General features: G+C 48.3%; 3 protein-coding genes across 12 annotated transcripts in view; 1 reads left to right on the top strand and 2 right to left on the bottom strand.

Annotated features, from left to right (window-relative positions):
• The window catches only part of SETD2 (SET domain containing 2, histone lysine methyltransferase), an 84,981-nt gene extending 70,512 nt beyond the window's left edge, over window positions 1–14,469 (top strand). For both annotated transcript variants that reach the window (XM_067754160.1, XM_067754159.1), the window contains 5 exons: window positions 1,528–1,667; window positions 5,241–5,352; window positions 11,254–11,334; window positions 13,191–13,292; window positions 13,642–14,469. In XM_067754160.1, coding sequence (XP_067610261.1) covers window positions 1,528–1,667; window positions 5,241–5,352; window positions 11,254–11,334; window positions 13,191–13,292; window positions 13,642–13,803 — 597 coding nt within the window. In that variant the 3' untranslated portion in view covers window positions 13,804–14,469. The remainder of the gene's footprint in view (window positions 1–1,527; window positions 1,668–5,240; window positions 5,353–11,253; window positions 11,335–13,190; window positions 13,293–13,641) is intronic.
• A 2,863-nt stretch (window positions 14,470–17,332) lies between these two features.
• On the bottom strand, window positions 17,333–19,876 carry LOC137232367 (death domain-containing membrane protein NRADD-like). Of its 2 annotated transcripts, XM_067754158.1 has the most exons (4): window positions 19,747–19,876; window positions 18,370–18,559; window positions 18,108–18,250; window positions 17,333–18,005 (listed from the first exon to the last, which is right to left on the bottom strand). In XM_067754158.1, exons 1-4 carry the CDS (start codon window positions 19,784–19,786, stop codon window positions 17,644–17,646), a joined length of 735 nt encoding a protein of 244 aa, XP_067610259.1. In that variant the 5' UTR covers window positions 19,787–19,876; the 3' UTR covers window positions 17,333–17,643. The 2 variants fall into 2 exon arrangements, with proteins under 2 accessions (XP_067610259.1, XP_067610258.1); XM_067754157.1 differs by having other exon boundaries at window positions 17,333–18,250.
• Window positions 19,877–19,962: 86 nt separating this feature from the next.
• NBEAL2 (neurobeachin like 2) overlaps window positions 19,963–24,761 on the bottom strand; it is a 31,882-nt gene continuing 27,083 nt past the window's right edge. For 3 of the 8 annotated variants that reach the window (XM_067754149.1, XM_067754155.1, XM_067754156.1), the window contains 11 exons: window positions 24,619–24,716; window positions 24,432–24,548; window positions 23,718–23,807; window positions 23,522–23,631; window positions 23,181–23,353; window positions 22,973–23,067; window positions 22,599–22,715; window positions 22,344–22,502; window positions 22,119–22,267; window positions 21,639–21,774; window positions 21,302–21,554 (listed from right to left, as the gene is read on the bottom strand). In XM_067754149.1, the coding sequence (XP_067610250.1) occupies window positions 21,453–21,554; window positions 21,639–21,774; window positions 22,119–22,267; window positions 22,344–22,502; window positions 22,599–22,715; window positions 22,973–23,067; window positions 23,181–23,353; window positions 23,522–23,631; window positions 23,718–23,807; window positions 24,432–24,548; window positions 24,619–24,716 (1,346 nt within the window). In that variant the 3' untranslated portion in view covers window positions 21,302–21,452. Of the gene's footprint in view, window positions 20,086–20,619; window positions 20,749–21,072; window positions 21,575–21,638; window positions 21,775–22,118; window positions 22,268–22,343; window positions 22,503–22,598; window positions 22,716–22,972; window positions 23,068–23,180; window positions 23,354–23,521; window positions 23,632–23,717; window positions 23,808–24,431; window positions 24,549–24,618; window positions 24,717–24,761 lie in introns of those variants that run through there. The other 5 variants (XM_067754152.1, XM_067754150.1, XM_067754151.1 and 2 more) reach the window with 5 other exon arrangements.

Here is a 24,761-nt window from a genome sequence, read left to right as displayed (position 1 = left end):
GTAAAAAGACTACATGTGAAACACTTAGAAATAAGACAGTGTGTATGGCAGGTATTTGAGGGCTTGCCGTGAATTGGGTCCTTCTAGGCGTTTTGAAAACAAACGTAAAATTCCATTCCTGTGCTTAAAAGCTGACATTCCAGTAAGAGAGATGAGGATCACAATGAATAATACTAAAAGTAGTCAGCGTTTAGTGTCATGAAATATGCAGGTAGAATTTGAGGAGGGGAAAAAATTATTCCCAAATTGGAGAAGGATTGGTAATCTAGTAGATATTGAATAATTTGGAATATTCTTAAGTGACACGAAAGCTTAGGGGAAAGAGATCACCTTGTAGGCTAGATAGAGGACTACAGGAATGGAGGAAGTGGAACTTAAGTGGGGCCAACAAAAAGCAGCTCTGCGAAGTAAGGCTTGGGGGGGTATGCACAAAGCAGCAATGCTCGGAGACTTAGGTTTGCTTAAAAGTGGCCATGTTTTATCTGAGCCTGGGATCTTAGGTTCCTCTTTAACTGCTCAAGCAAAGGTAAAGTTGGAAATTTTTTTCTTTATTAACTGGATTACATAGAATGAACAATTAAGAGTATATATCCTTATCATGATTATATTATCAGTTTACTAGAGCTACTTTAACAAAATACCACAGACTACATAGCTTAACTAACAGAAATTTATTTTCTCATAGTCTCGGAGCCTGCAGGTCTAAAATCAAGGTGTCAGCAGGTTTGCTGTCTCCTGAGGCTGCTCCTGTTTTGCAGATGGCTGCTTTCTCACTGTGCCCTCACCTGGTCTTTTCTCTGCGCACATTCCCTGATGCCTCTTCCACTTCTTATAAGGACACCAGTCCTGTTGCATTAGGGCCGCACTCTCGAGACCTCATTTAACCTTAATTACCTATTTAAAGGTGCTGTCTTCAAATACAATCGCATTGGGGGTTAGGGCTTCATATGAATTTGGGGGAAGCACAATTCAGTTTATAACAGTGATTATGAAGTTTTTATGTTTTTCAAAATGTGGCATTAAATTTTTAAAAGCTATTTATTTAGAAAATTTTTTTCAATTAAACTGAAAAACAAGCTTTTCACCCATTTCTATATTTTTAAAATATAAATATGAGGTTTCAAACATACAAAAAATATATAATGGATAAATGTTAACATTTTATCATATTTGCTTCTATCTAAAGCCCATTCAGCTAATTGGTATCTTGGAGTTGGTTATATGCCATTTAGCATTGGTTTTTTTAAGGTTGAAAAATATTGTTCTACATAATGAGCTGCTGAATATTTTTAAATATGGTGTAGTGGATGGTGAACTCGAAGCCTGCTGTGAATTTTCTGATAGATCCCTAAAGCTCTTCATATACACTGTCTCTGATCATTTCCCAGATTGTACCTTTACTTTTAATCTTTTTTTAAAAGACGAGGAAGATGTATGTTTTTACATACTGCTTAAGTAGACTATTTTTGTCCTTCTCAGCCAGATTAAAAGAAATGTCACTGATCAAGAACTTGTGTGTCTTTTTAGCCTGAAATGGTTGTGACAAATAATCTCTTGGATTTACCACCCCCATCTCCTCCCAAACCAAAAACCATTGTCTTACCTCCCAACTGGAAGACAGCCCGAGACCCAGAAGGGAAGATTTACTACTACCATGTGATCACAAGGTAAGAAGAGCTGTCTGAGCATTCCCAAATCAGCTTTCAGTTGGTCAAAGAAGCTGCCACTGTAAGGGGAGTTTTATGGTTATAGACTTGTTATTAGCTGTTAACTGTGCCTGAGGGCTGCTGGTTTTCCAGAATCCCATCATAAATGTTATGACATACTTTAGACTTTGGTCCTTTTTAGGTATGTTCTGGTGTTTTTAATCTGCAAGACTCTTGGAGAAAACTAAGGAATTTATTTTATTTATTTATTTGGTTGCGCCAGGTCTTAGTTGCAGCAGGTGGGCTCCTTAGTTGAGGCATGTGAACTCTTAGTTGCAGCATGTGGGATCTGGTTCCCTAACTAGGGATTGAACTGGGGCCCCCTGCGTTGGGAGCGTGGAGTCCCAACCACTGTGCCACCAGGGAAGTCCCAAACTAAGGAATTTTTTAGAAAATGGTAATGACTTCATCTAACATTGTAGATAATCAGGGGTCGTGGGCAAACCTTTTCTGTAAAAGGCCAGATAATAAATATTTTAGGCTTTGCTTGCCAAACATTCTTTGTCACAACTGTTCAGTTCTTCTATTGTTGTGTAAGCAGCCATAGACAATACATAAATGAATGGGTATGTCTCTGTTCCAGTAAAACTTTATTTGGTTCATGAGCCATAGTTGATGACTCCTGCAATTTATATAAAAAACCTGATATATCTTTTTCTTAGAATTAAACATATATTTTAGGCAGATAGCTTTATGTGAATATATGTGTTTTCTGTGTGTGTATGTATGTATTCATTGGTATATAATGTGAGTTATTGGGGTGCATGTTTTGTCATCTGCTTTGTTTACCAATCTATTTATAGAACTTTCTGTACCAATTAATGAAAAACTACATTATTTTTAATACTTGCTTATTTGTTGCAGGGCTCAGCAAACTATGTCAATGGGCTACTTGTTTTGGTAAATAAAGTTTTTTTGGAACACAGCCACACCCATTTATTTTAGGAATTGTTGATGGCTACTTTCATACTCCAATGACAGTAGACTAGTTGTGACAGAGATCATTTGGTCCACAAGGTCAAGGGTATTTACTCTCTGATCCTTTATAGAAGAAGTTTGCCTAAACCCTGCTCTTCTGTATGGCTATACCAAATTTTGTTTAACCCACCCTGATTGATGGATTTTCACTATTTTATATATAACTCTAAACCTGGACATCCTTACAGACACTAATACTAATCTTACTGCCTTCTTCAGGCAGATTCTTAGAAGCAAAATATTTGATCAAAAGAGATACACATTTTAAGTTGATAAGTATTGTCAGCTTACCATTAAAAAAAAAAAATACCAATTTAGACTCCCACAAAAGGTACACAAAAGTGCCTTTTTCTTCATGTAGGTTCTTTAACTCATGTAAAATAGTAGATGAGAAATCTTATTTTTATTTTCAATTATTTTTGAGATGGAACGTCTTCATTAGATTATTGGCTATTTGTATCTTTTGTGAATTGCTTGTTTGGGGCATCTACCCATTTTCTGTCAGCATTGTTAATCTGTTTATCAAGAATATTGCAGGGCTTCCCTGGTGGTGCAGTGGTTGAGAGTCCGCCTGCCGATGCAGGGGACGTGGGTTTGTGCCCTGGTCCGGGAGGATCCCACATGCCGCGGAGCGGCTGGGCCCATGAGCCATGGCCACTGAGCCTGCGCATCCGGAGCCTGTGCTCCACAACGGGAGAGACCACAACAGTGAGAGGCCCGCGTATCGCCCAAAAAAAAAGAATATTGCAAATGTTTTTGTTTGTAATGTCTTGTGACGTGAAGAAGTTAAAAATTTCATGCAGTCAAATATTTTCCCTTTATGTATTCTACTTAGAAAGGTCTTCATTATTCCCATAAAAATACCTTTATAAAACAAGCCCTTGGGACTTCCCTGGTGGCACAGTGGTTAAGAATCCCCCTGCCAGTGCAGGGGATACGGGTTTGATCCCTGGTCCGGGAAGATCCCACATGCCGTGGAGCAGCTAAGCCTGTGTGCCACAACTACTGAGCCTGCACTCTAGAGCCCGCACGCCACAACTAATGAGCCCACACGCCACAACTACTGAGGCCTGCATGCTCTAGGGCCCGTGTGCCGCAACTACTGAGCCCACGTGCTGCAACTACTGAATCCCGCATGCCTAGAACCTGTGCTCCACAACAAGAGAAGCTACCGCAATGAGAAGCCCGCTTGCCGCAACTAGAGAAAGGCCGCGCGCAGCAATGAAGACCCAGTGCAGCCAAAAAAAAACCAAAGAAACAAGCCCTTGTTATGCTGCTGACTGGAAGTTGTGACTTTAAAAACCAGTGTCTGCAAATTTTACCAGAACTTTGTTTTTTCAATACCAAAGCAAGCTTTATAATGGACTATCACTTTTCAAAAAAAAAAATTGTATTTCTTACTTATGTGTGTAATTTTTCCATCTTTTTTTCAAGGTTTTCCTTAGCTAGCACCTAAGAGCATAATACCTCCTGTTTAATTCCCATAATAAAACCCACAGCTGCTTGTGCTTCTTTGATTACAATAGAAATCTTGAGCCCATTTTATAATTAGTTCTGTCGGTCAGAGATAAACCTACTTTCATAATCATCTGCAAAACTAATTTACATCAAATGCCTTTAATGTTGCTAACTAAAGATTGCTGTGGTAGGAAAGCACAAGACTGTGATGGCAGGATAGACCTGTCAGATATGTCGCTAGCTTCTTGGAGGCTTTTGACGTTTTAAGTGATTCCCCTTAGAGCATTTCCTGTGACAGCTGACTTCTGACTCCTGAATAGAATTTCCTTACTTCCACATGTTACTTCACAGGTCTAGCTTTAAAAACAAAACAAAAACAAAACCATCTTTGCCTGCTAACTTTCAAAACAGCCATAAACATGCAATGAGGGAATTCCCTGGTCGGGAGCTAAGATCCCCAAGAGCTATGCGGCGTGGCCAAAAAAAAAAAGTATGCAAAGAGTTAATGTGGTTGAACTCTTTTTTTGTAGCCAGCTGAAAATATTTTTAGCAGAGGGCACAAGTTTTTAACCTGTACATCTTTTCCATGCTGTAAGTCATCAAGCCAGAGGAGCAAAACTACAAACAAGAAGACTCCTAAGGCAAGGAACGGTTTTCTCACATGATCAAGGATTGTGAGGAGGGTGTTGTGATTTATTTTACTTTGCTCCAGGTACATGCTAGGTACAATCATGATTGATCACCTGCATAGGGGTGGCATAGGCAGGCACCTACTCCATGTACTTTCCTTAGACTTTGCTGAATCCTGTTTTCAGGACTTTAATAGTCAGGTGAGAGACAAAGATGTTTGGTTTTACTGTTGTCTTTGATACCCAGCAAATGTTGCCACAGCGTTGGCTACAGAAGTACAGTGGGCTAAAAACAATGTATGTCTATGGGATAGAATCATTGCTGCTGGGAAGAATCTCTCTGTCTTATGGAGCTGACTTGTTCTGTTTCATTGCATCTTGTATATTATGTATATATGAGCAGAGATACCTATGCCAGAGTTCTCTGTTTTCTGGCCATGACAGCATGGCTGTTCTTACCTTCTTCTAGGCAGACTCAGTGGGATCCTCCTACTTGGGAAAGCCCAGGAGATGATGCCAGCCTTGAGCATGAAGCTGAGATGGACCTGGGAACCCCAACATATGATGAAAATCCCATGAAGGTGAGTGTGGCTTACAGATATGTTTCCTGATCATTTGGGATTCTTCGTCTTCTCATTTTGTAGAGTCAGTAGCCATGTTATCTTGGAATTCTATTTTTCTTATTGTTCTGGAGAATTATGCATATAAAAAAATGCTTGGGGGTGGTAGGACGTCCAAACAATACAGAAGTACAGTATATAGAACAAAAAATAAAAGCTCTTAATTTCTATTTAGTTGCTCTCCTTTCATCATACTTCCCTCTCCGGAGATAAATACTGTTAACTATTTAGTGCACAGGTTCTCAACCAAGAGCAGTTTTGCTCCTCGGGAGACTTTTGATAATATTTGGAGACATTTTTGGTTGTTACAGCTGTGGAGATGCTACTAGCTTCTAGTGTGTACAGAGGCCAGAGAAGCCACTAAACATCTTAGAGTGCACAGGATAATCCCCCACAACAAAGAACTGGCCCAAATGTCAGTAGTGCCAAAGTTGCAAAACCTTGCTTTGTTGTATGTTCTTCCAGACCTTTATGGAAAACACACACAGATGTTTTTCTTTCTTTTCATTCTAAACATACAAATAGAATCATAGTATTCTTATTCCATTATAACTTCCTTTAATATATCTTAGCTCTTTCCCTGTAGATTACAGCATTCTTCTTAATGTTATGTTTCTTTTAAATGTGTTTTTTCTGTTTAACTGCAGTCTTTCTTCATTTGCTTTAATGTCTTGCCATTTTGGGATTGGTGGGTCTGGAAAGAAGTTAAACTGGTTGCATTAAAACCTCACCAAAGGGGCTTCCCTGGTGGCGCAGTGGTTGAGAGTCCGCCTGCCAATGCAGGGGACACGGGTTCGTGCCACGGTCTGGGAAGATCCCATATGCAGCGGAGCGGCTGGGCCCGTGAGCCATGGCCGCTGAGCCTGCACGTCCGGAGCCTGTGTTCCACAACAGGAGAGGCCACAGCAGTGAGAGGCCCGCGTACCGCAAAAAAAAAAAAAAAAAAAAAAAACCTCACCAAAAAAGTATAACTGGGCCCCCCCTTTTTTTAAGATTTGCAACTGAGATATTTTACTCTGGAAATACTATTCTAGAGTAAAGCGAAAGAGAGCTTATTCCTCGTCTCTCCTTCTAACAAGAGAGTAATCGGGATTAGAGGTCATGTGAATCAGTGTGACTCTCAATGCTTGAATTAAAAATTTTTATCCTTTTCCACTTGGAACAGGACTCACTGTCTCCAAGGATGTGGTGTCTTGAATGAAATCAAAGACAATATATCTATGCTCTAAGATTTGAATAGTATTTAATTTTGAAAATAAGAGACACTTAACTAGTTAAGTCAGTGGAAAGAGGTGGAAGAGGGAACGAAGGAATGGGAATGAGAAGGAAAGTGGAAACAAATCCATACCTCCTTTTATATTTTATTCACTTTGGGGGAAATGTTTTTCTTTCTTCAGCATTATATTTAGCATTCCTTTAGTCTGAACAATTTCCTTTTTTTTTTTTTTTATAAATTCTATCCACTATTTTAAAAATTTATTTGGCTGTGTCAGGTCTTAGTTGCGGCACGTAGGAATCTTCCCGTTAAGGCGTGCGAGCTCTTCGTTGCAGTGCATGGGCTTCTCTCTAGTTATGGCACGTGGGCTCAGTAGTTGCGGTTTGCGGGCTTAGTTGCCCCGTGGCATGTGGGATCTTAGTTCCCTGACCAGGGATCAAACCTGTGTCTCCTTCAGTGGAAGGCGGATTCTTAACCACTGGACCACCAGGGAATTCCCAGTCTGAAGAATTTCCTTTAATACTTTGAGTATTTCAGGTCTAATTGTGATGAGCTGTCTCATTTTTGTTTGTCTGAAAAGGTCCTTATATACCTCTTTTTCTTAATATATTTTATTTTCAGACAGTTTTAGGTTCCCTTTAAATTTGAGCAGAAAGTACAGAGTTTCCATACACCCCCTGTCATCACACATGCATAGCGTCCTCCACTATCAACAGCCTGCCGGAGTATGATACATTTATTGCAATCAGTTGATCTACATTATTATCACTCAAAGTCTGTAGTTCACATTAGTGTTCTTGGTATTGTACATTCTGTGGGTTTTGACAAATGTATAATGGCATGTATCCACCATTATCATCTACAGAATAGTTTCACTGCATTGAAAATCTCTGTGCTCCCCCTATTCATCTCATCCTCTCTCCCCGCCTCCCCCCATCCCCATCCCTATCCCTGACAATCTCTGATCTTTTTACTTTCTCCAGTTTTGCCTTTTATAGAATGTCACATATTTGGACTTGTAGCCTTTTCAGATTTGCTTCATTCACCTAGCAATATACATTTAAGGTTCTTGCATGCCTTTTCATGGCTTGGTAGCTCGTTTCTTTTTAGCATTGAATAATATCCCATTGTATTAGATGTGCCACATTTTTATTTATCCATTTACCAGTTGATGGACATTTGGGTTGTTTCCACTCTTTGGCTGTTGTGAATAATGGTATATGAACAATTGTGAACAAATCTTTGGACATACATTTTCAGTTCTCTTGGGTAGATACCTAGGAGTGGAATTGCTGGATCAAAGTTAGACTGTCTCTGTCTAACTTTTTAAGAAACTGTCAAACTGTTTTCTAAAGTTGCTATATCATTGTACATTTCTACTGGCAGTGTATGAAGTTTCTGTGGGAGAGTTTTTATAGAGACAGGTACCTAAGGGGGAAAAAACCCATAACTGTCATGTGCTTCCAGTAAAAAACTATCTAGATGTTCATTCACTCTCTATCTTAGCTTCTTAGGCTTTTGTCTCTGACTTGTCAGCTTTACCTTTTCTTGTATTTCTAATGAGAAAATATAAATGAAGTCATCTATTTTGTTATTAACCCTTTGATAGTTTATGAAGGAACAAATGAGTTTTGATATTCCAACCAACCTTGCCATGATACACAAGTCAAAGGCTTGAGGTGTCAGTCTTTGGATTTCTTTCTAGACCGTTGTCTCTATCATTAGGACCTAGTGTGACGTGGATAGCCAGGGACTTATTTGGATCTAACATTCCTAACCAGTTTACTACTGTATTCACCTAGCTGGCATCTCAGACAGGAGAAGGATGCCTGTGGGTTATGTGTTTATTCCTTCTGCTCCAATTTTTTTTTCCCCATCTTTAGGGCCTTCATTTAGATTTTAAAGCCCTTGGAGATGAAGACTGTAACATTGTAAATTTTCCGTAATTCACAGGCCTTGTGTAAGGTATTACAGATAGAAAGAGAAATAAATCTGAGTACTAATCTTCATGAAGTTCAATCTAAGGAAATAACCACATCTATAAACCAAGAACACAACGGGATAATTGCTGTAGTAGAAGTATGTACAGAATGCTATGGAAGCACAGTGATTAATGGTCTAAGAAAATGCACTAGTGATATGTCACAGAAAACATGATTTTACCTATAGCTAAGGTGAGCAGAAAAGAGGATTCTGGGCAAATAAAGCCGTTTTTGCAAAGGTATAAAGTCAGTACAAGACAGAGCCTATATAGGGAACAATAAAAATAATTTGGTTATGGTAAGAATTTAGATACATATGGGGTAGGTAGTGAGCAAGATAAAAATATGGAAAAGTAGGTCAGATTTAAATTGTCTAAGATCTTGGTGTCCTACCAATGTGATTATTGTATGCTTAAAGGCCAGTGGATGCTTTTAAAGCAGCAAGACAGGCAATCAAATATGTGTTCCTTGAGTGAAACAGGCCCATTTGAAAAGGTGAGATTGGTAGCATTGGAGATCAGATTGAAGAGTATTTTAATAGTTTAGGCAAAGTGAGGAACTAAGAATGGAGATGTTGAAGATGCACGCAAAGGCATCTGAGAGGCATCATTTGGGGCTGAGCAAACAAGTGGATATGGAAGAGGCAAGGAATGGCCTGCCAGTTTCTTGAAAGTGTCGTAGAGATGATTTGTTCCTGTCCTCTCACTTCCTGCACCCCCTCTCCCATGCCTCATTTGACAAACTAAGGTGTGGTATATAGTGCCTGATCTAGAACCAAACTGAAATTATTTTGCTCTTTTTGTTAGCAAAGGTGGCGGCAACTTCAAAACAGAATATACTGAGTTTTTATTATTTTCAAGGATCTTTCTTTCTTAACCTTTTAATTGGTGTGTACCAGGTTCGTGTGTTGCAGAATTTAGGTTGAACCATGTGTAGTGTTTCTGATACCTCAACTTCTTCTGGACCAGGAAAGCTCCTAGAGAGAGCTCAGGGGATTGTGTGTTTTTAAAGCCCTACAACCTCACCAAGTCAGAGATTAAATTAGAAATGCACTGGAATTATTTAGCTTTCTGAACACATACCCCGTTCAGAGGGAAGCAGAACATTCCTGTTTACACAGTGCCCTCACTGAGAGCCTGGCCTCCTCTATAGGAGCCAGAGCCTTGAGATCATTGTTATACCTTAAGGGGCTTTCTGTACTCATTGCTGCTGCTACTCATTTCTGAGATCCACAAGACAGCAGCTGAGGGTGTGTTGAAATTACCTTGGCTTATTCAGGCAATTCTTGATCCCATGCTATATGAGGTCTTATTGTGAAGCACAGCTACACTCTCTACTGCTAGAAAAAATAACCACAAAATCTCAAAGCAAAACATTTGAAAACAGTTATTTGCATTTTGTTTCCTAAAACCAGAGGTAGAATCTGTATGTTCTTTCTACCCTGCCCTCCCTTTCCTGCTGCCACAGCCACAGAAAGAAAGTAGAAAAGTAGAAAATATGCAAAGCTTTTATAACAAGTCAGGGAAAGCTGATGTATAGAAGCCCAGAAGCCAGGGGAGTGCCACCTTTCTCTGGAGCCAGTCCAGAGCAGAGGGAGTTGAACAGTCCCTTCATCACCAGCACCTTCATACTGTTTCTGGAAAGAGAGGAATCAGAAGTGGGGGTAGGTTGAAAAAATTTTGTGCTCTAAGCAGCTAGCAAAAAAATGAAGTACCTGTAATGCCAACTGCTTCTACATCCATCTGAAGTGAGTTGCATTCAAAGGGGAATGCTCATAATCTTTTCCATGGAGAAGTACATTTACTAGGAAGGGGCTTGATGACTGGTGGTGAGCAAAGGTATGGGGAGGTGGCCTTGCATGCCAGGTGCTCTGAATGCCAGGGCTGCTGACCTCTCACCTCTCAGCAGTGCCTAATCAGGCAGGGGGCGCGGGGCAGGGGGACTGGCAGCCTCCCCCTTGCAGTGCTGGAAGGGAGCATTCCTAGGTTTGTCATCATCTTTAGCATCTTGGGACAGAGTATCTTCTGTCTTAGGATCTACTCATCTGTTCACTGACTTGCATGACCCTCATCTCCTCCCCTGCAACACCTTGACACCTCTTTAGTGTTTCCATTCCTGAACCGAGGATACCAACCTTTAAGGAGCCTCTCTTGCATGCTGAGACTGTCTCCTACAGTCTAGGGGACTTGGATGAGGAGCATGGTATTTGGACCGTGGTTGTGTGGCTAAATCATTTTGCCTTTGTCCAGGAGTCCTAGGATGTCAGAGACAGGAGAGGTGGAGCCCGTTGAGTCTGGGCCTCTCTTGACAGTGTGGGATACTGCAGCTCAGAACAGGGACCTGAGTGGTCCAAATCACACAGCACATTTCTTTGCAGAGAAGGTGACCCTGAAACAAATGTTTAACTACATCAAGGATGTAGCTTTCACTTAGGGTAGAGAATTAGAACTTGGTTTATAGGAGCGAGGCCAGTGCCAGATGACAAGATTTAAACATGAAGTGAGAGTGGTAACAGCAGCTAAGTTGACTCCAGGCCATGTCCCTTTAAGATTCTAATACCAAGAGTCAGGCATCCCAATTGCGGGAAAGAAGGGAGGTTCTCGAAGAGCAGGGCATCACTGACCTGACCTCTCATTCCCACACTGTGGTGTTTTCCATTTCTAGACCTCAAAAAAGCCTAAGACAGCAGAAGCAGACACCTCCAGTGAGCTGGCTAAGAAAAGCAAAGAAGTATTCAGAAAAGAGGTAAGGTTTGGTGGGATGTGGACACTACATTCTGAAGGCTTAAACTGAGACCCTTTCTTTCTCATCGTAAGTGTGCACAGCTGTTTGTAGTACTAGGTGGCCCTGCCTTTGGGTGTTCCTTTGCTTCTGTGATTGGACTGTGTAGTTGTTATGTGATGACATATTGGTATGGTCCTTTACAGTGGGATAATAAGCACTTTCATATCCATTATATCATTTTATCCCCACAACATCGCGTGAGGTAGGCAAGACCGGAATTGTAATTCCTCTTATGCTGGTGGAGGAGCTCTTGAGGTTTAGAGAAGGCAAGCTCTGGACAGAAGACTTGAACTCGGGCCTCTGGCTCAAAGTCCATTTCTTTTTCTGTGATACCTCATTTGGTGGCTGCCTAATCCTCAAGTGATTGGGAGAAAGCAGCTCGTCTTTATGCTGCTGGAAGTGCAGTACAGCTCTCAGGACACTAACCTTTTCTGCCTCAGGGCATCCAGATTCTAAACTCCAGTCTTTGTTCACCGAGGGGGCTCATAGTCTGTTGGAGGAGGTAGACCTGTAAATAAGTAATGGCATTAAAAAAAAAAAAAAAAAGTAATGGCAGCTGTGTGAGGAATGTGCCATGATAGGGCTTGGAGGTCTCTGTTCTGGGTGTCAGGAAAGGCTCTTGAGTCAGGGGTAGGAATTAGCCAGATAGATCAGGAGGGTTGTAATTCAGGCAGTAGAGTGTACAGAGGCAGAAGAAGGCGTCATCCTTTTCAGGGAATCTGTGGGCTGTAGCACCCGGTATGTGAGGGGTGTTGGAAGATGAGGCTGCACAGTATTGTGCTGCTTGGTACTGTGAGTTGCAGGGAGTATTGCAGGATTTTAAGCTGGGAATAATGAAATCCCCTATTTTATTTGGGGAAGTGGATTGAGGGGAGAGAGTATGGAAACAGGAGACCACAGAAGAATTTTGAGTAAAAGCCTTCTCTAGAGTTAAAACTTAAGTTTCTCACTGTCCCTTTGTGATTATTGGCATTTCAGCCCAGCCAACTAGCAGCTGTTTATTTAGTGCCTACCTTGTGATATAGCCTTGTTCTTTGAATGTCTGAAGACTCACTGACTTTCAGGGATGGGTAGACCCTGTTCATGGTGCTCCCTCGTGAGTGGCTATCACTCACCTCCTCGCTCCCTTTTTCCCCTGGGGTCAACTTTGTGGCTTAGCGCCACAAATACTTCCAGAAATCCTGTGCCTGGATCTCTTTTGAGAGCCACTGGGTAGGACAGACACTACAGAGATAGCTCGGGAGGACATGGGAATTTGTGTATTGAAAAGGGTCTTACCCCAGATGTTCTCCAACCAGCTGCCATATCATGTGTCCCTCTGCTTCACATTGATGTAGTATGAATCAAATGAAGTGCAACACTTACAGAATCTAAGTAGCCTTCAGTAACAAAATGCCTGCATTTCCTGGAGTCACTGAGCCTCCTGGTAGCACAGAAAGGCCCTCTCTGCCCTGCCTCCAGGGGCCAGAGAATTTAGCTACAGTCTCTTTATGCCAAGAACATGAGATTTGTTAGCTGAAATCTGGGGCTGCCATGAGATTCAGCATGGAGTCCTGCTGCTCTGTCCCTCCATCTGCAAGTGAGGCTTGCTAAGTCCATCCAAGGGAGCCCTTTCCCTCTTGAGGCTGATCCAGGATTCTTTTCTCTTATACCCCACTGGCATACTGGCATTCTTCTGTCCACAACAGCTAGTGTGAGTGAGGGAAAGGGAAGGATTGGCTGGCTCGGCTTACTGCCTATTCTAAGTATTTCCTCAGTACAACTTTCTTGCCTTCTCTGGACTATTGAGCAGTGTGCTCTTCTCCCCATACCTGTAGATGTCCCAGTTCATCGTCCAGTGCCTGAACCCTTACCGGAAACCTGACTGCAAAGTGGGAAGAATTACCACAACTGAAGATTTCAAACACCTAGCTCGCAAGGTATTCCCCCCTGCTTGTGGTCTGACAATGTTCTGGGAAAACTATACCTTCCTAGAAGGCCCCTTTCATCATAAAAAGTGAGTTTTCCTTGACACATGCCCAGGCTGGAGACCCAGGAACAGAGGGGGAAGGTTTGGGAAGAGAGGGTACCCTACTTGATGGTAGCGGTTCTCTGAGAGCTGAGCTTCCCCTTTCTGGTGATCCCAGCACCAGCCTGCCCCAACCTCCCCCTCCAGTTCACCTCCCAGTCTTTGTGAGAAGGGGCCCGAGGCAGCAGACTGGCCTTCCCCCCTCAAATCATTTTCACTCTGATTGGTGGCTGTGATCTCTCTTCCTGTGTCCTGGACAGCTGACTCACGGCGTTATGAATAAGGAGCTGAAGTACTGTAAGAACCCCGAGGACCTGGAGTGCAATGAGAATGTGAAACACAAAACCAAGGAGTACATTAAGAAGTACATGCAGAAGTTTGGGGCTGTTTACAAACCCAAAGAGGACACTGAATTAGAGTGAGCTGCAGGGCCAGGGTGGGAGGACGGGCAAGCTGGTAGGAGAGACTCTGGGGAGAAGAAATCCCGTGGGCCCTCTCTCCCCACCCCACTGTCAGGGCTGTGCTACTGATGACACATCACCCTGGGGAATTCAAACCTGCAGATTTCAACTGAAAGCCACAAAAATGAGCTCCATCTACAATAAGCGGTCCCTGGTTGTGAGCTGTTGGTAGAGGCCATCTGAGGCAAGGGTTTAGGCCCTTGAGACCTTCCCTTCTGAGACCCTGGCCAGGCCTGAGCCCACTCTCAAGCCTGGGTCTCCTCCTTGGCGGTGCTGTCAGCGCACAGACTCATGCGCATCCCCACCCACAACCCCTTACCCTGACGATCTGTATTATATTTTAATGTATATGTGAATATATTGAAAATAATTTGTTTTTTCCTGGTTTTTGGTTTTTGTTTTGCTTTTAAGCCTCTGCGTGCTAGGATCACAGAAGACTTTGTAAGGATGGTTTAAGTTCTCCTGCAAGGTTTAATTTGTTATCATGTAAATATTCCAGAGCAGGCTGCCTTGCGGTTTCGGCCAGCCTTGTGCTATGTTGATAAGATTGATTTACTGCTTAAAATCACTTTACTTTATCCAATTTTTACTGAACTTTTTATGTAAAAAATAAAATCAGTTAAAGAACTTGGCAGGTGTGTTCCCTAAAAGCTAGTCAAGCATGTTTGTATATAGTGTTGGCACTGAGAGAAAAGAGGTGGTGGCCATAGGTGTGTGAAGTCCAAAATTAGTTCTTGAGATTGGAGTTTATCCCAGGTCTTCCCCACAGGTCCCACTGTGACTGAGGTAGGCATCTTACACACGCATTCCTGAGCAAAGGAAGTGGACCTGCGACCTCTCTGGCGCTGGGCTTCTTTACTTTGGGTAATAAGCCAGTCAAGAGAAAGGCACTTGTCTTCCCCTTTGTACCTTTTGGCTGGTGAAAGGGAATGAACCTCTTCCCTCCAGAGACTTGAGTTCCCAGAGCCCACAGGAATGCTCATTTGATGTTTGGGTTCCCTGACTCCCCACCATGTCTTCTGACACTGGGCTTGGATCCTAGAGGGAGTACCCCGATAAAGGGGTACAGTGCTCAAGTAATGAGAGCAGACATCTTCTGGAGGACACAGCTCAGTGGAGACACACCCCATCCTTGATGGACCAGTTGTCTGGGCAGTGAGAAGGGCCAAAGGTTTCAGGCCAGCCTGGGGCCCAGCCCATCTTTGCAGAGACTGGTACCATCTCTTCCTCACCGGGGTGATTTTGCTCATTGCAGCAATGCCCTTGGGGAAGAGGCTGTGACCCGCCAGATATTGGATGGGGTGGGCAGCAGTTGGAACAGTCACTGCCTGCTGGGCACTTAGAGCTCAAGTTGTGCTCCTTTGATCCTCACAACCTGGAGGCACAGGAATTGGCACTGTTCGGATAAGGAGACTAAGGTTCAGAGAGGCTCAGTAACTCATCTCATATCCTTGTATTAAAGAAATTGTGAAAAGAGGAGAAAAACACCTATTTTAAAGACATCATTAGACATGCTATTTAACAATGTAGCCAAAGTATTTTCCCATGGTACTGCAGCCTTAAACTGTTTAACTCAAGCACATTATTATATCAAATGGAGGGACCCTAATTTAACCCCCTTAACATTTTATTTTATTTATTTTTAAACATTTGAAATGTTTATAGCACATATTTTTATTTTTGGCTGTGTTGGGTCTTTGTTGCTGCGCACGGGCTTTCTCTAGTGGCGAGCAGGGACTACTTTGTTACAGTGAGTGGGCTTCTCACTATGGTGGCTTCTCTTGTTGCTGTGCACGGGCTCTAGGCGTGCAGGCTCAGTAGTTGTGGCTCGCAGGCTCTAGAGCACAGGCTCAGGAGTTGTGGCGCACGGGCTTAGTTGCTCTGCGGCATGTGGGATCTTCCCGGACCAGGGCTTGAACCTGTGTCCCCTGCATTGGCAGGCGGATTCTTAACCACTGCGCCACCAGGGAAGTCCCCCGCCCCCCCCCCCACCCTTAACAGTAAAGAAAATGTTTCAACTAATGTGCTTGAGCACATTAAAAGAAAGTGTTTCTCTTTTGGGTAGGTCTCCCATGCAGAGGTGCAGCCACATGCACTGCTGCTGGCAACCAAGTCAAACTCATAGTTTTACCTGAGGGTCCAGGTTTCAGATTTTCCAAGGAAATCTAGGTAGCCTTGCATTAAAGGGTGGTGACCAGAGGGCTGTCAAGTTTCAGAAAGGACCTCTTTGCAGAGGAATTCTCAGTCATTTTACCTCCTCTGGAGTTTGGGAGGGGAAGATCTTGAAACACACACCCCTTGAAACCTTTAGGCTCAAATCCCCTCAGTGGTGAAGAGAGTTACCGGCTAATCCAGGACCTGTTCATTCCTCTCAATGCAGGATTTCACCCTCATTGCCGATCTAACCCTTGATAGCCCTCTGGCCACCTCCCTGCCAAAGTAGGTGTGATGTCTCCAGTGCTTTGGCCTGTTTACGGCTGACCAAACACCAAGCTTTTCCTCCTTTCATCTCCGGATGATGGTGGCTCCAAACCTGCCCTGATTTTAAGTATAAGATTTACAGGGTTAAGCAGCCCTGGTAAACTCTGAGGCATAGGAATAGCAGCAGTCTGATGAGTTTGGTACTCACAGAACAGCTAATGCAGGTCACATCTCAGCTAGGGGACAGGCTCTAGCCCGGGCCTCTGGATCATGACTGGACCCAAGTCTCCTGAGTTTAGGTGACTGTGCTTCTTAAGTGCCCTGATCCTGATGGACACCAGGATGGCAGCCATTGTTTCTTCCTAGGCAGGGCCTGTCTGCTTTAGCAACCCCCTCCAAAGGCACAGTAACTGACCTGCCTGCTCCTCCATTCAGGGTGGGCATATGTGAGGGGTGCAGGTGGTCTGGCTGCAGCTGCCCTGTCCTCAGCAGCCCCTCAGGTAGGTGGGATGACCTGCCTGTGCTTGGCTTGTGTGGAAGCATGTTTGGACCTCCCCCTTCGAGTCTGGAGTATGGGTCTTGAAAGGACACTTTCTTCCTTTTCCTCACCTGGAGATGACCTGAGGCCCTTGGTAACTAGCTTCCCAGGACCAGTTCAGAGGCAGTTCACTTTGCCTCGGAACTGCTTCTTGCTTTCTGCCTAGGGGTGGGGCAGGCTTCCAGCCCTTGAGGCTAGTCACAGCACAAGTCAGGAAAATGGTCTCAAACCCAAGGCCTGAGAGTCTTGGTGGGAGGCTTCTGAATGTGCCAGTCTATTTATTGTTCTCCAGCTAAGGAAGCTGAAGTTCAAAAAGGTAAAATGCTTCCTAACACAGTTCAGCCAGTGAATGGCAGATGCAGGATGTGAACTACATACACTCTGCCCGCAGAGCTCGCACATCTGCAGAACACACTGCCTGCCAACTCAGGGGCTTTTCCCACCTTCTAGGGATCCCATCCTTTTTCTGGGCCTCTGCCACATAGCTATCCAACTGTCTCACAGGCCCACGGAACCAGACAGAGCCAGGCCAGTAGTCCAAAGTTGCCTTTAATATGGGATACAAAAGTAGAAAAAACAGTTGAGGCTAAGTAAGAGGGGGTGGAGTGGGGATCAGGAGAGCAGGACTGCTCCTCACTATCAACCCCTCCCCCCAATATCCTGGTCCCTGTCCTGGAGGAATGTAGGGCGAGGGGAGGTGAGTGGTGCCTGGATCTTCCGTGTCCCCCCAGAACAGCAGGCCGAGGTCACCAATGCCAGGAAGCCCGTGAAAGGGAAGGTGTATGAGCTGGGGGTGGTGGGAGCACCAGAGCAGGTTCCCTGAGAGGCCAGGCTGTGGAGCGTCACACCACGGAGCAGTCCTCAGCCAGTGGGCCCAGGGCCCAGACCACATCTTCACAGCCCAGGACAGCCAGCACATCTGCTAGCACCCTGAGGGTGGCACCACTGCCTTCTTGGACAGCCCAGTACCTCAGCAGGGTGTAGGCTGGCACCTGGCTCTGAGCCATGGTCTCCACTGCCTCAGCCTGGTAGCCCAGGTGGCCCGCCAGGCCCCGCCAGCCTTTGTCAGGTTCACCCGACACCTCCAGGAGCTGTTCCACTTCCTCCTGCTGCTGCCGAGGGAGCTCCAGGAGCTGTTCCACTTCCTCCTGCTGCTGCCAAGGGAGATGGAGGTAAAGCCGGCAGCCAAGTTCAGGATGTAGCCCTGGGATGGGAGACATGAGGGACACATGAGGGTTAGGCAGGCTTTGTGGTGGGACAGAGCTAGGTAGGTGTGAAGGACTACAGTTTGGGGAAAGGGGCTCACCCTGGCTGGGGACACAGGGCTCCAGGCTGCTAGGAGAGTCCCAGAAGACACTGCTCTCCCCAAGCATCTGGTCCCTGTTGAAGGCCCCCAGCTCTGCAGTCCGAGCTTTGGCCAGCTGCTGTCTTTGTTTACGTGAGCACCAGCTGTGGGGAGCAGGGGGAACCTGCCAGCCTGCTCCAGCCTTCACTGAGACAGACAGGGAGCTGGTTGGGAGCCCAGATGGGGAGGGAGGTTACCAGAGGGCGATGCCCAGACTACCTACCACTTGAAGGCCACGTAGGCAAGCAGACTGAGGGCCACAGAGGCCAGGAGGGCACAGTAGACAGGGATATTGCTGCCTGAGGCCCCTGGAGGCTCAGGGGGGAATGAGCAGGAGGTACTGGGGGCCAGGGCTCCCCCTGCCCCTGCCCACACCCCTTCCCTGTCCCTGTCCTGCTCCCTCTGGGACTTCTCTGTGGAGGAAAGGACAGACAAGGTCAGGGGCAAGGAGGCAGCAGATGTAGACTTTGCTGCTAGAAAGACTGGAAATCATAGTCCCTACTGTGTAGAGTCAGAAGTTCATACCGTGGCGTCAAAAGCTGACTGGTTCGTTCCCCACCCTCATCTCCCACAGCCTCCCCTTGGCTCGCCACGCTTGGACACCTAGCCCTTCCCAGATGTACCTTCTCCGGGCTTCCAGACGTCTGCTCTTGCTAGTCTACCTTTGCCATCTGACAAATTGGCAGGAAATCTACTCTGGGAAGTCTTTCCTGATCTCTCCCAGGCTCCCTTTTCTGGCTCCTGGTGCATCTCCTCTGCCTGCTATGGCACTAAACTGTGTCCTGTCTCCCCCACCAACTCTGGACTGTGAGAGCACACTGATTCATTTTGGTCCCTGTGGGAGCCTCTGTGCAGAGGAGACCTTGTAGATTTTTGCAAAATAAAACTGATCCGAAAGGCAAGTAAATGCTGCTGCTAACTTCTGCCTGCAGGCCAGTTGTCCCCACAATCCAGTGCAGGCAGGGCACAAGAAACAGGGACTCCAAAGCCTGTGACTGGACTTGTGTATGGCCTGCAAGGCCAGGGGCCCATGGATACCTCTCATCCTACCCTCTCAGTGCCCAAAATCTGGATCAAGAAGTACTTAACCCACATGCACCGTGCCTTCCCTGTGGCTGGAGTTGTGAAGCATGGTTCTGCCAGCTAGCAGTGCTCCCAGTGGCTGTATCTTAGAGAAGGGGTTGGAATGTCATGGGCAGCACTCAGAAAAAGGAGCTGGGAGACTTCTCTGGGTCCAGAAGGGGCTGTGTATAGGGACATGGGGGAAATTCCTCAAGCCTGAAGTCAGGAGTCCCTTGGGGTAGTCTGTTCCGCTTTCCTGGCTCACTTCATCCTGATTCATTCCAGGACTGGGTACCTACCCCCCAATCTCCCCAGTCACCAATCTGGACCAGTTTCCTCCAGTGTCAAATGGGGTGGAAGTGATATTGCTGGCCCCAGCTGGCCAAAGCTGGAGGAGACCATATTGCAGCTCTGGATGGAAAAGGGCACACTGGAAACCACCCTGTCTCAAAGACCATGGCAAACCCCTGGTCTGAGTCCAGGGATAGCACAGGGAGACTCCCATCCCCATCTAAGCCAGAGCCAGGTGGAGACTTACTAGCTGGTAGGAGGCTTTCCAGAGTTGTCAGCAACAGCATAGTCCCTGGAGTAACTAAGCTCCCACTCCTGCCTCTAGGGTCAGTGTCCAGCCCTCACCTCCTGCTCAGGGGCTGGACAGGAGGGTTCCTTGGTGGGTTCAGCAAGGGCAGATAGCATGTGGGCCCAGAGGCTCCCCCTGGTCCTTTCTCATCTGGGAATTTGGAGAGGGCCTGGAGGCCAGAAACCTGAAGAACACTCAATCCAGGACCCATCTGTACTTACAAGGCTGATCCTGCTGAGACCCACCTCCTGAGGCTTGGGGAAGAGACCCTGGTCTGGGCAGAGGAGGGGACTTTGCCTGGAAAAGGGATAGAGATGAGACCTGGGGGAAGGTCCTCCAATTCCCCCACATCCACATCCGACCTGGTCCAACCCAGGCTCTCCAAACTCACTTCCCCCCACATCCACATCCGACCTGGTCCAACCCACGCACTCCAAACTCACTTCCCTCCACAAGGCCAGAGGCCCATGTGTATGGTAAAGCACACAGTCGGCAAGTGGGCCTGGCACTGAGGCTGTGGTGACCCTTGCCACCTGAAGGATGTGTATGTACATTTGTGTCACTTACCACATAAGGGGCCCTTTCTGGATCCGGGTTGGCGGGTGAGCTTGTGACTAACGGTCGCAGAGACAGCCAAGCCTTGTGCCCGACCCACCCCGAGCTGTGGGACTGGAGCCTCTACCAACTCCCACACACACCCATCTCGAGGCCCACAGAATATGCACACACGCACACACTACCCCGACTTCCCACAGGCAATCCAACCGCACAGGATTTCGGGTCTGGAAATGGGGGGCAGAGAGGCAGCCTTGGCTCCCTCCGTCCAGAAAGACCCAAAGCTGTGTCCCCAACCCGCTCCTGACCTGTGGGGGCTGACCCTCCGCGGGTCCCAGGATCTGCTCAGCCGGGCGGGACGGGGCCTCCGGGCCTTGGGCCGGCCGGGAAGACAGAGTGGAGTCCCTGGGGATACCAGGTTCTTACCCGCCCGAGACTAAAGCGGCGGCACAGACAGGAGGAGGACTGGACACCGAGTGGTCGGGGCCGCCCACGGTCTTGCCCCGCCCGGCCCCGGAACGCACACATGCGTGGAGGTGAGCCCGGAGGGGGACTGAGCGTGCAGCTGCCGGAGAAACTGCAGCCGGGGCCCCTAGGGACTAGGGCGGTGTGGTTGGGGAGGGGACGGGTCGCCGCAGGTGCTCATGGACCAGGGGGACGCTAGCCCGGGGCTGTGGCCAGGGCGGGTTGAGACGCCGCGCGTGCACATATGCTTGGAGGCGGAACAGCTACAAAACTAGTCCAGGTTTATTGCGGAGATGCGAGAGCGGGGGGCCGCCCTTAGGATTAAGGCCACGGCCCGGCCCCTGTACTCTGCCGGGACGGGGGCTTGGGAACCTGGGCTCCCCACCCCAGGCTGTGCAAAAAGTGCTGTGCGGCTGCTGAGGCCAGCGCTGGGACTCCGGGAGGCCCCTCTGCCGGCGAGGGGCGGGACTTCCAGGAGTGATATCGCCCACCAATCCCTGAGCTGGGCAGAGGTGGGGCCCCGCCCACCCCCTGCCAGAGTGTGGGCTGGATGTCACCCTCTCCTTGGACTCCTGGGCGGGGCCCTCCCAGGGCGAAGCCCGCTGGGGGCGGAGCTGCGCGGTGGGGCAGGGCAGGGCAGGCTGTCAGCGCGCCTCTCCAGGGTTGTACTCTGTCTCCCCAGAGGACACCTGGGAGATGCGCCGGGAGGATCGCCACAGCTTCCGCGCTAACTGGCTGCTGCGCACCTGGTAGGAGCAGGAGCAGGCTGGGGTCAGCCAGGACCGTCGCTTCCCCATCCCGTTCGAGGCCCTCCCGGCCCTCATCCTCACCTCAGAGGGCTGCCCTGCGCCCACCACGATAAGCTTGCCGTCTTCCAAGCCCACGAGCACGTGGCTGCGCTCCTTGGTCACAGCCACACTGCGGATGGGCACCTTCATGGGCAGGGGAGGCGCGGCCGGCAGCAGTCTGGAGGGAGGGAGGGGGGATATATATATACGAACTCGCAACTACAAGGAAGCTTTGATCCAGCAGATAGATGTCTCTCCATTGTCCCATCTACCTCCCAGTCCTCATTTGAAGGATGACTCGATTAAAATCCTGACACAGAAAGGGACCTCCCACAAGTGTGTGGCTAAGGGAGGCCCAGGGCAAGAGCTCCCCACTGGGGGATGGGAGGACAGGTGACAGGCCTTGAAGAATGTGTCCACAGACATGTAAAGGGGATGTGGGTCCACGGGGGCACCTCCTAGTGTCCTCTGCCAATGACCACCACCCTGAAGTATCACAAACCCATAAACAGTGGGGCTCACTTGTTCAAATGGAGGATGTGCAGGGCACACTGGGCTGTGCCCAGCAGAACAAAGTCCTCCGTCACCGCGAGGGCTGTGGGCCGCTCTACCAAGGGCAGTGAAGCCCGCAACCTCCCGTTCACCGAGTACAGGTGCAAGGAGTAGGTGACCTGGAGGAAGCAGGAGGTGTCAGCAAGGACAGAATCCCAACCACCCCTATCTTGGCTGGGCGCCCCTTTCCCGTACCTGGGCCCCCGGCCGCTCCCGCGCTGAGCTCTGCACCAGGATCTGGCCCTCAGACCCCAGCGCCAGGTGGGACACAGGTCCAGGCAACGTGGCTTCTGGGTGCCTTAGTGCGGCCACAAACTGGCCACGGCGTACAGTGTGGATGATCACAGTTCCATCCTGCAGGAAGGCAGCTTAGGGTGCTAGGCAGGGGTGTGTGAGCTCCAGGGGCAGTGCCCAGCAAACAGCCTCCCCTGGACACAGGCATACACACACCTCGGATCCAGACACCGCCATGTCAAGTTCAGTGCTGATGGCCACACAGCTCACTGCAGCCTCATGCCCGTATAGGACCTGCACAGGCTTTGATGCCAGCCCCACCGAGAGACCACCCTGTGGGGAACACCAGAGCTGGCTCAGGACTGGGGCCTCCCACTACCTTGGCCCCTGAGTGAGTGAGAAGGCTAAAGCTCAGAAAACTGAAGGTCTTGTCCAAAGCTGGAGAGCTGGAGGGCTGTGGAGCCCCAGACTTGCTCATGGTAGCAGAGGGAAGGAGAAGAGAACAGGGTAGGACTGGAGAGGCCCACTGAGGGGCAGACGGACTGCAGATCTGGACTATGGGGGCCCCGGAGGGCTGCCACCCAGCATACCTGCTGCAGGAGCCGCCACACCATGCATGTGGTGTCCCGGGAGCCTGAGATGAGGTAGATGCCACAGGTGTCCAGTGAAAGGCAGGTTACTACATCTGAATGGAGAGGGGAGGGGAGGGTACCAGCAGAACAAAGTGGTTACCCCCTCCCTGGCCAGCCTTGGAACCCTACTCCCACCTGCACACCCCAAGTCCAAGACTGCACATACCGAGGTGGCAGCTGAGCTGCTTCAACAGCTTGCCCCGGGGTAGTGACGTCACCCGCAGGCTGCCATCCCAATGGCCGCCACTGAACACCAGCTTTCCGTCTGGGGCTGCTGCCAGGGCCTGCCCACTCACACCACCACCTGGCACCCAAGGGCCACTCAGCAGTCGCTGCATCCTGACCCAGTGAGGAGGACCACAGGTGAGGTCAGGCCACAAAGGAGAACCCAGGCCCTCAGAAATCTTGGCCAGAGCCTGCAGCTGGCCTGCATTCTGTTTGGGTGGGGAGATGACTTGGGGTGCAGGGTATTTAGAGCCCACCCCTGCCCACAGCCCTCTGTCTTACTTGGGGTTGCCCACGGTGGGGTCTTTGCTGAAGCTGAAGTAATTGCTTATATTACGGTCATAGGGCAACCAGCTGTGGGTGCCCAGTAGCCCATTGGCACTCACAGTCACCTGCGGGCAAGAGGGGACAGACGTGGGTTTGGGGCAGAGCCAGAAAGGGGTTGGAGCTGAGATGGGGCCCGGCCCAGTGCACTTACCAAAAGGTCTGCGGAGCCCTGGGTAATGAAGGAATGGGGCTGCCGGTGGGGAACCAGGGCCAGCACTAGGGGCACGCCATCACTGATGACCTGCAGGGAGCGGAGCAAGGCTAGCTGTGCCTGAGCAGCCAGCTAGGGCTCTCACTACACTACCGGCTCCCTGGAACACAACTCAGTCCCTGGCCCTCAGCCCCCAGGGGTCACAGGCTAGGCATCATACAGACAGAGGTCTCTCAGAGGAATAGGCATCAGAGACCAGTGTGCCTTCAGGGCGTCTCAGAAAGTGAGTGAGAAACCAGATGGACAAGGAAGATCCTTCCAGGGTGTCAAGCTTGGTTTCAGCTGTGGTCATCCCAACCCATTACTCCACGGCTCTGAGCCTGCTAGCAGGAGGAGAGAAGAGCCTAAACACGTCAGACTTGGGGGCATTCTGGGATGCAGACAGGAAGGTGAGGTAGAGTATCTAAGGCCGGACTCCCTCCTTCTGGTCACCCTAAGGATGGTCAGGTGAGTCAACACCTTGTCCTGACTCTTCCTCACGAAGAAGGCATCCCACCCGCACTCCCATCTCCTCTGATGTTTACCTCTTTTTCTAAGATGTCTTAGCATCAGTCACCTTGATTTAGGTTTTCCATCTGCCCCAAGAGGCTGGTAAGGACAGTGGGATTCAACGAATTTCACAAAGTAAGAAGTCGAGACCCTGCCTCCTCTCACCTCTGCAAAGAAGGCCTTGAGCTGGTCCAGGTGCTGGAACATGCTAGGTGAGTTAGTATCCAGACGTGCAAGGCGTTGGGCTGCTTCCTCAGCTGAAAGCCGAGCTGGATGTGGCTCCTGTGGGCAAGTGGCCGATCAGCACCGTGGCCAGGGCATCCCTGACCACTGTCTTCCAAGCTGGCCTTACCTTCAGCAGCTGACAGGGTGTCTGCCCGAAGTTGCTGATAATGCCCTCCAGAGCCTTCCGTTCCCGCTCATCTGCCACTTGGTCCAGGTCCACGGCCCCTGAGCATCAGACAGGAAGGGCAGGGCAGTCAGGACTCCCTCTGT

This window comes from Pseudorca crassidens, chromosome 10, assembly GCF_039906515.1.
Source record: "Pseudorca crassidens isolate mPseCra1 chromosome 10, mPseCra1.hap1, whole genome shotgun sequence".
NCBI classification, from domain to species: Eukaryota; Metazoa; Chordata; class Mammalia; order Artiodactyla; family Delphinidae; genus Pseudorca; species Pseudorca crassidens.
The sequence above is the reverse complement of the archived record's forward strand: the minus strand, read 5'-3'. Positions and strand labels throughout refer to the sequence as shown.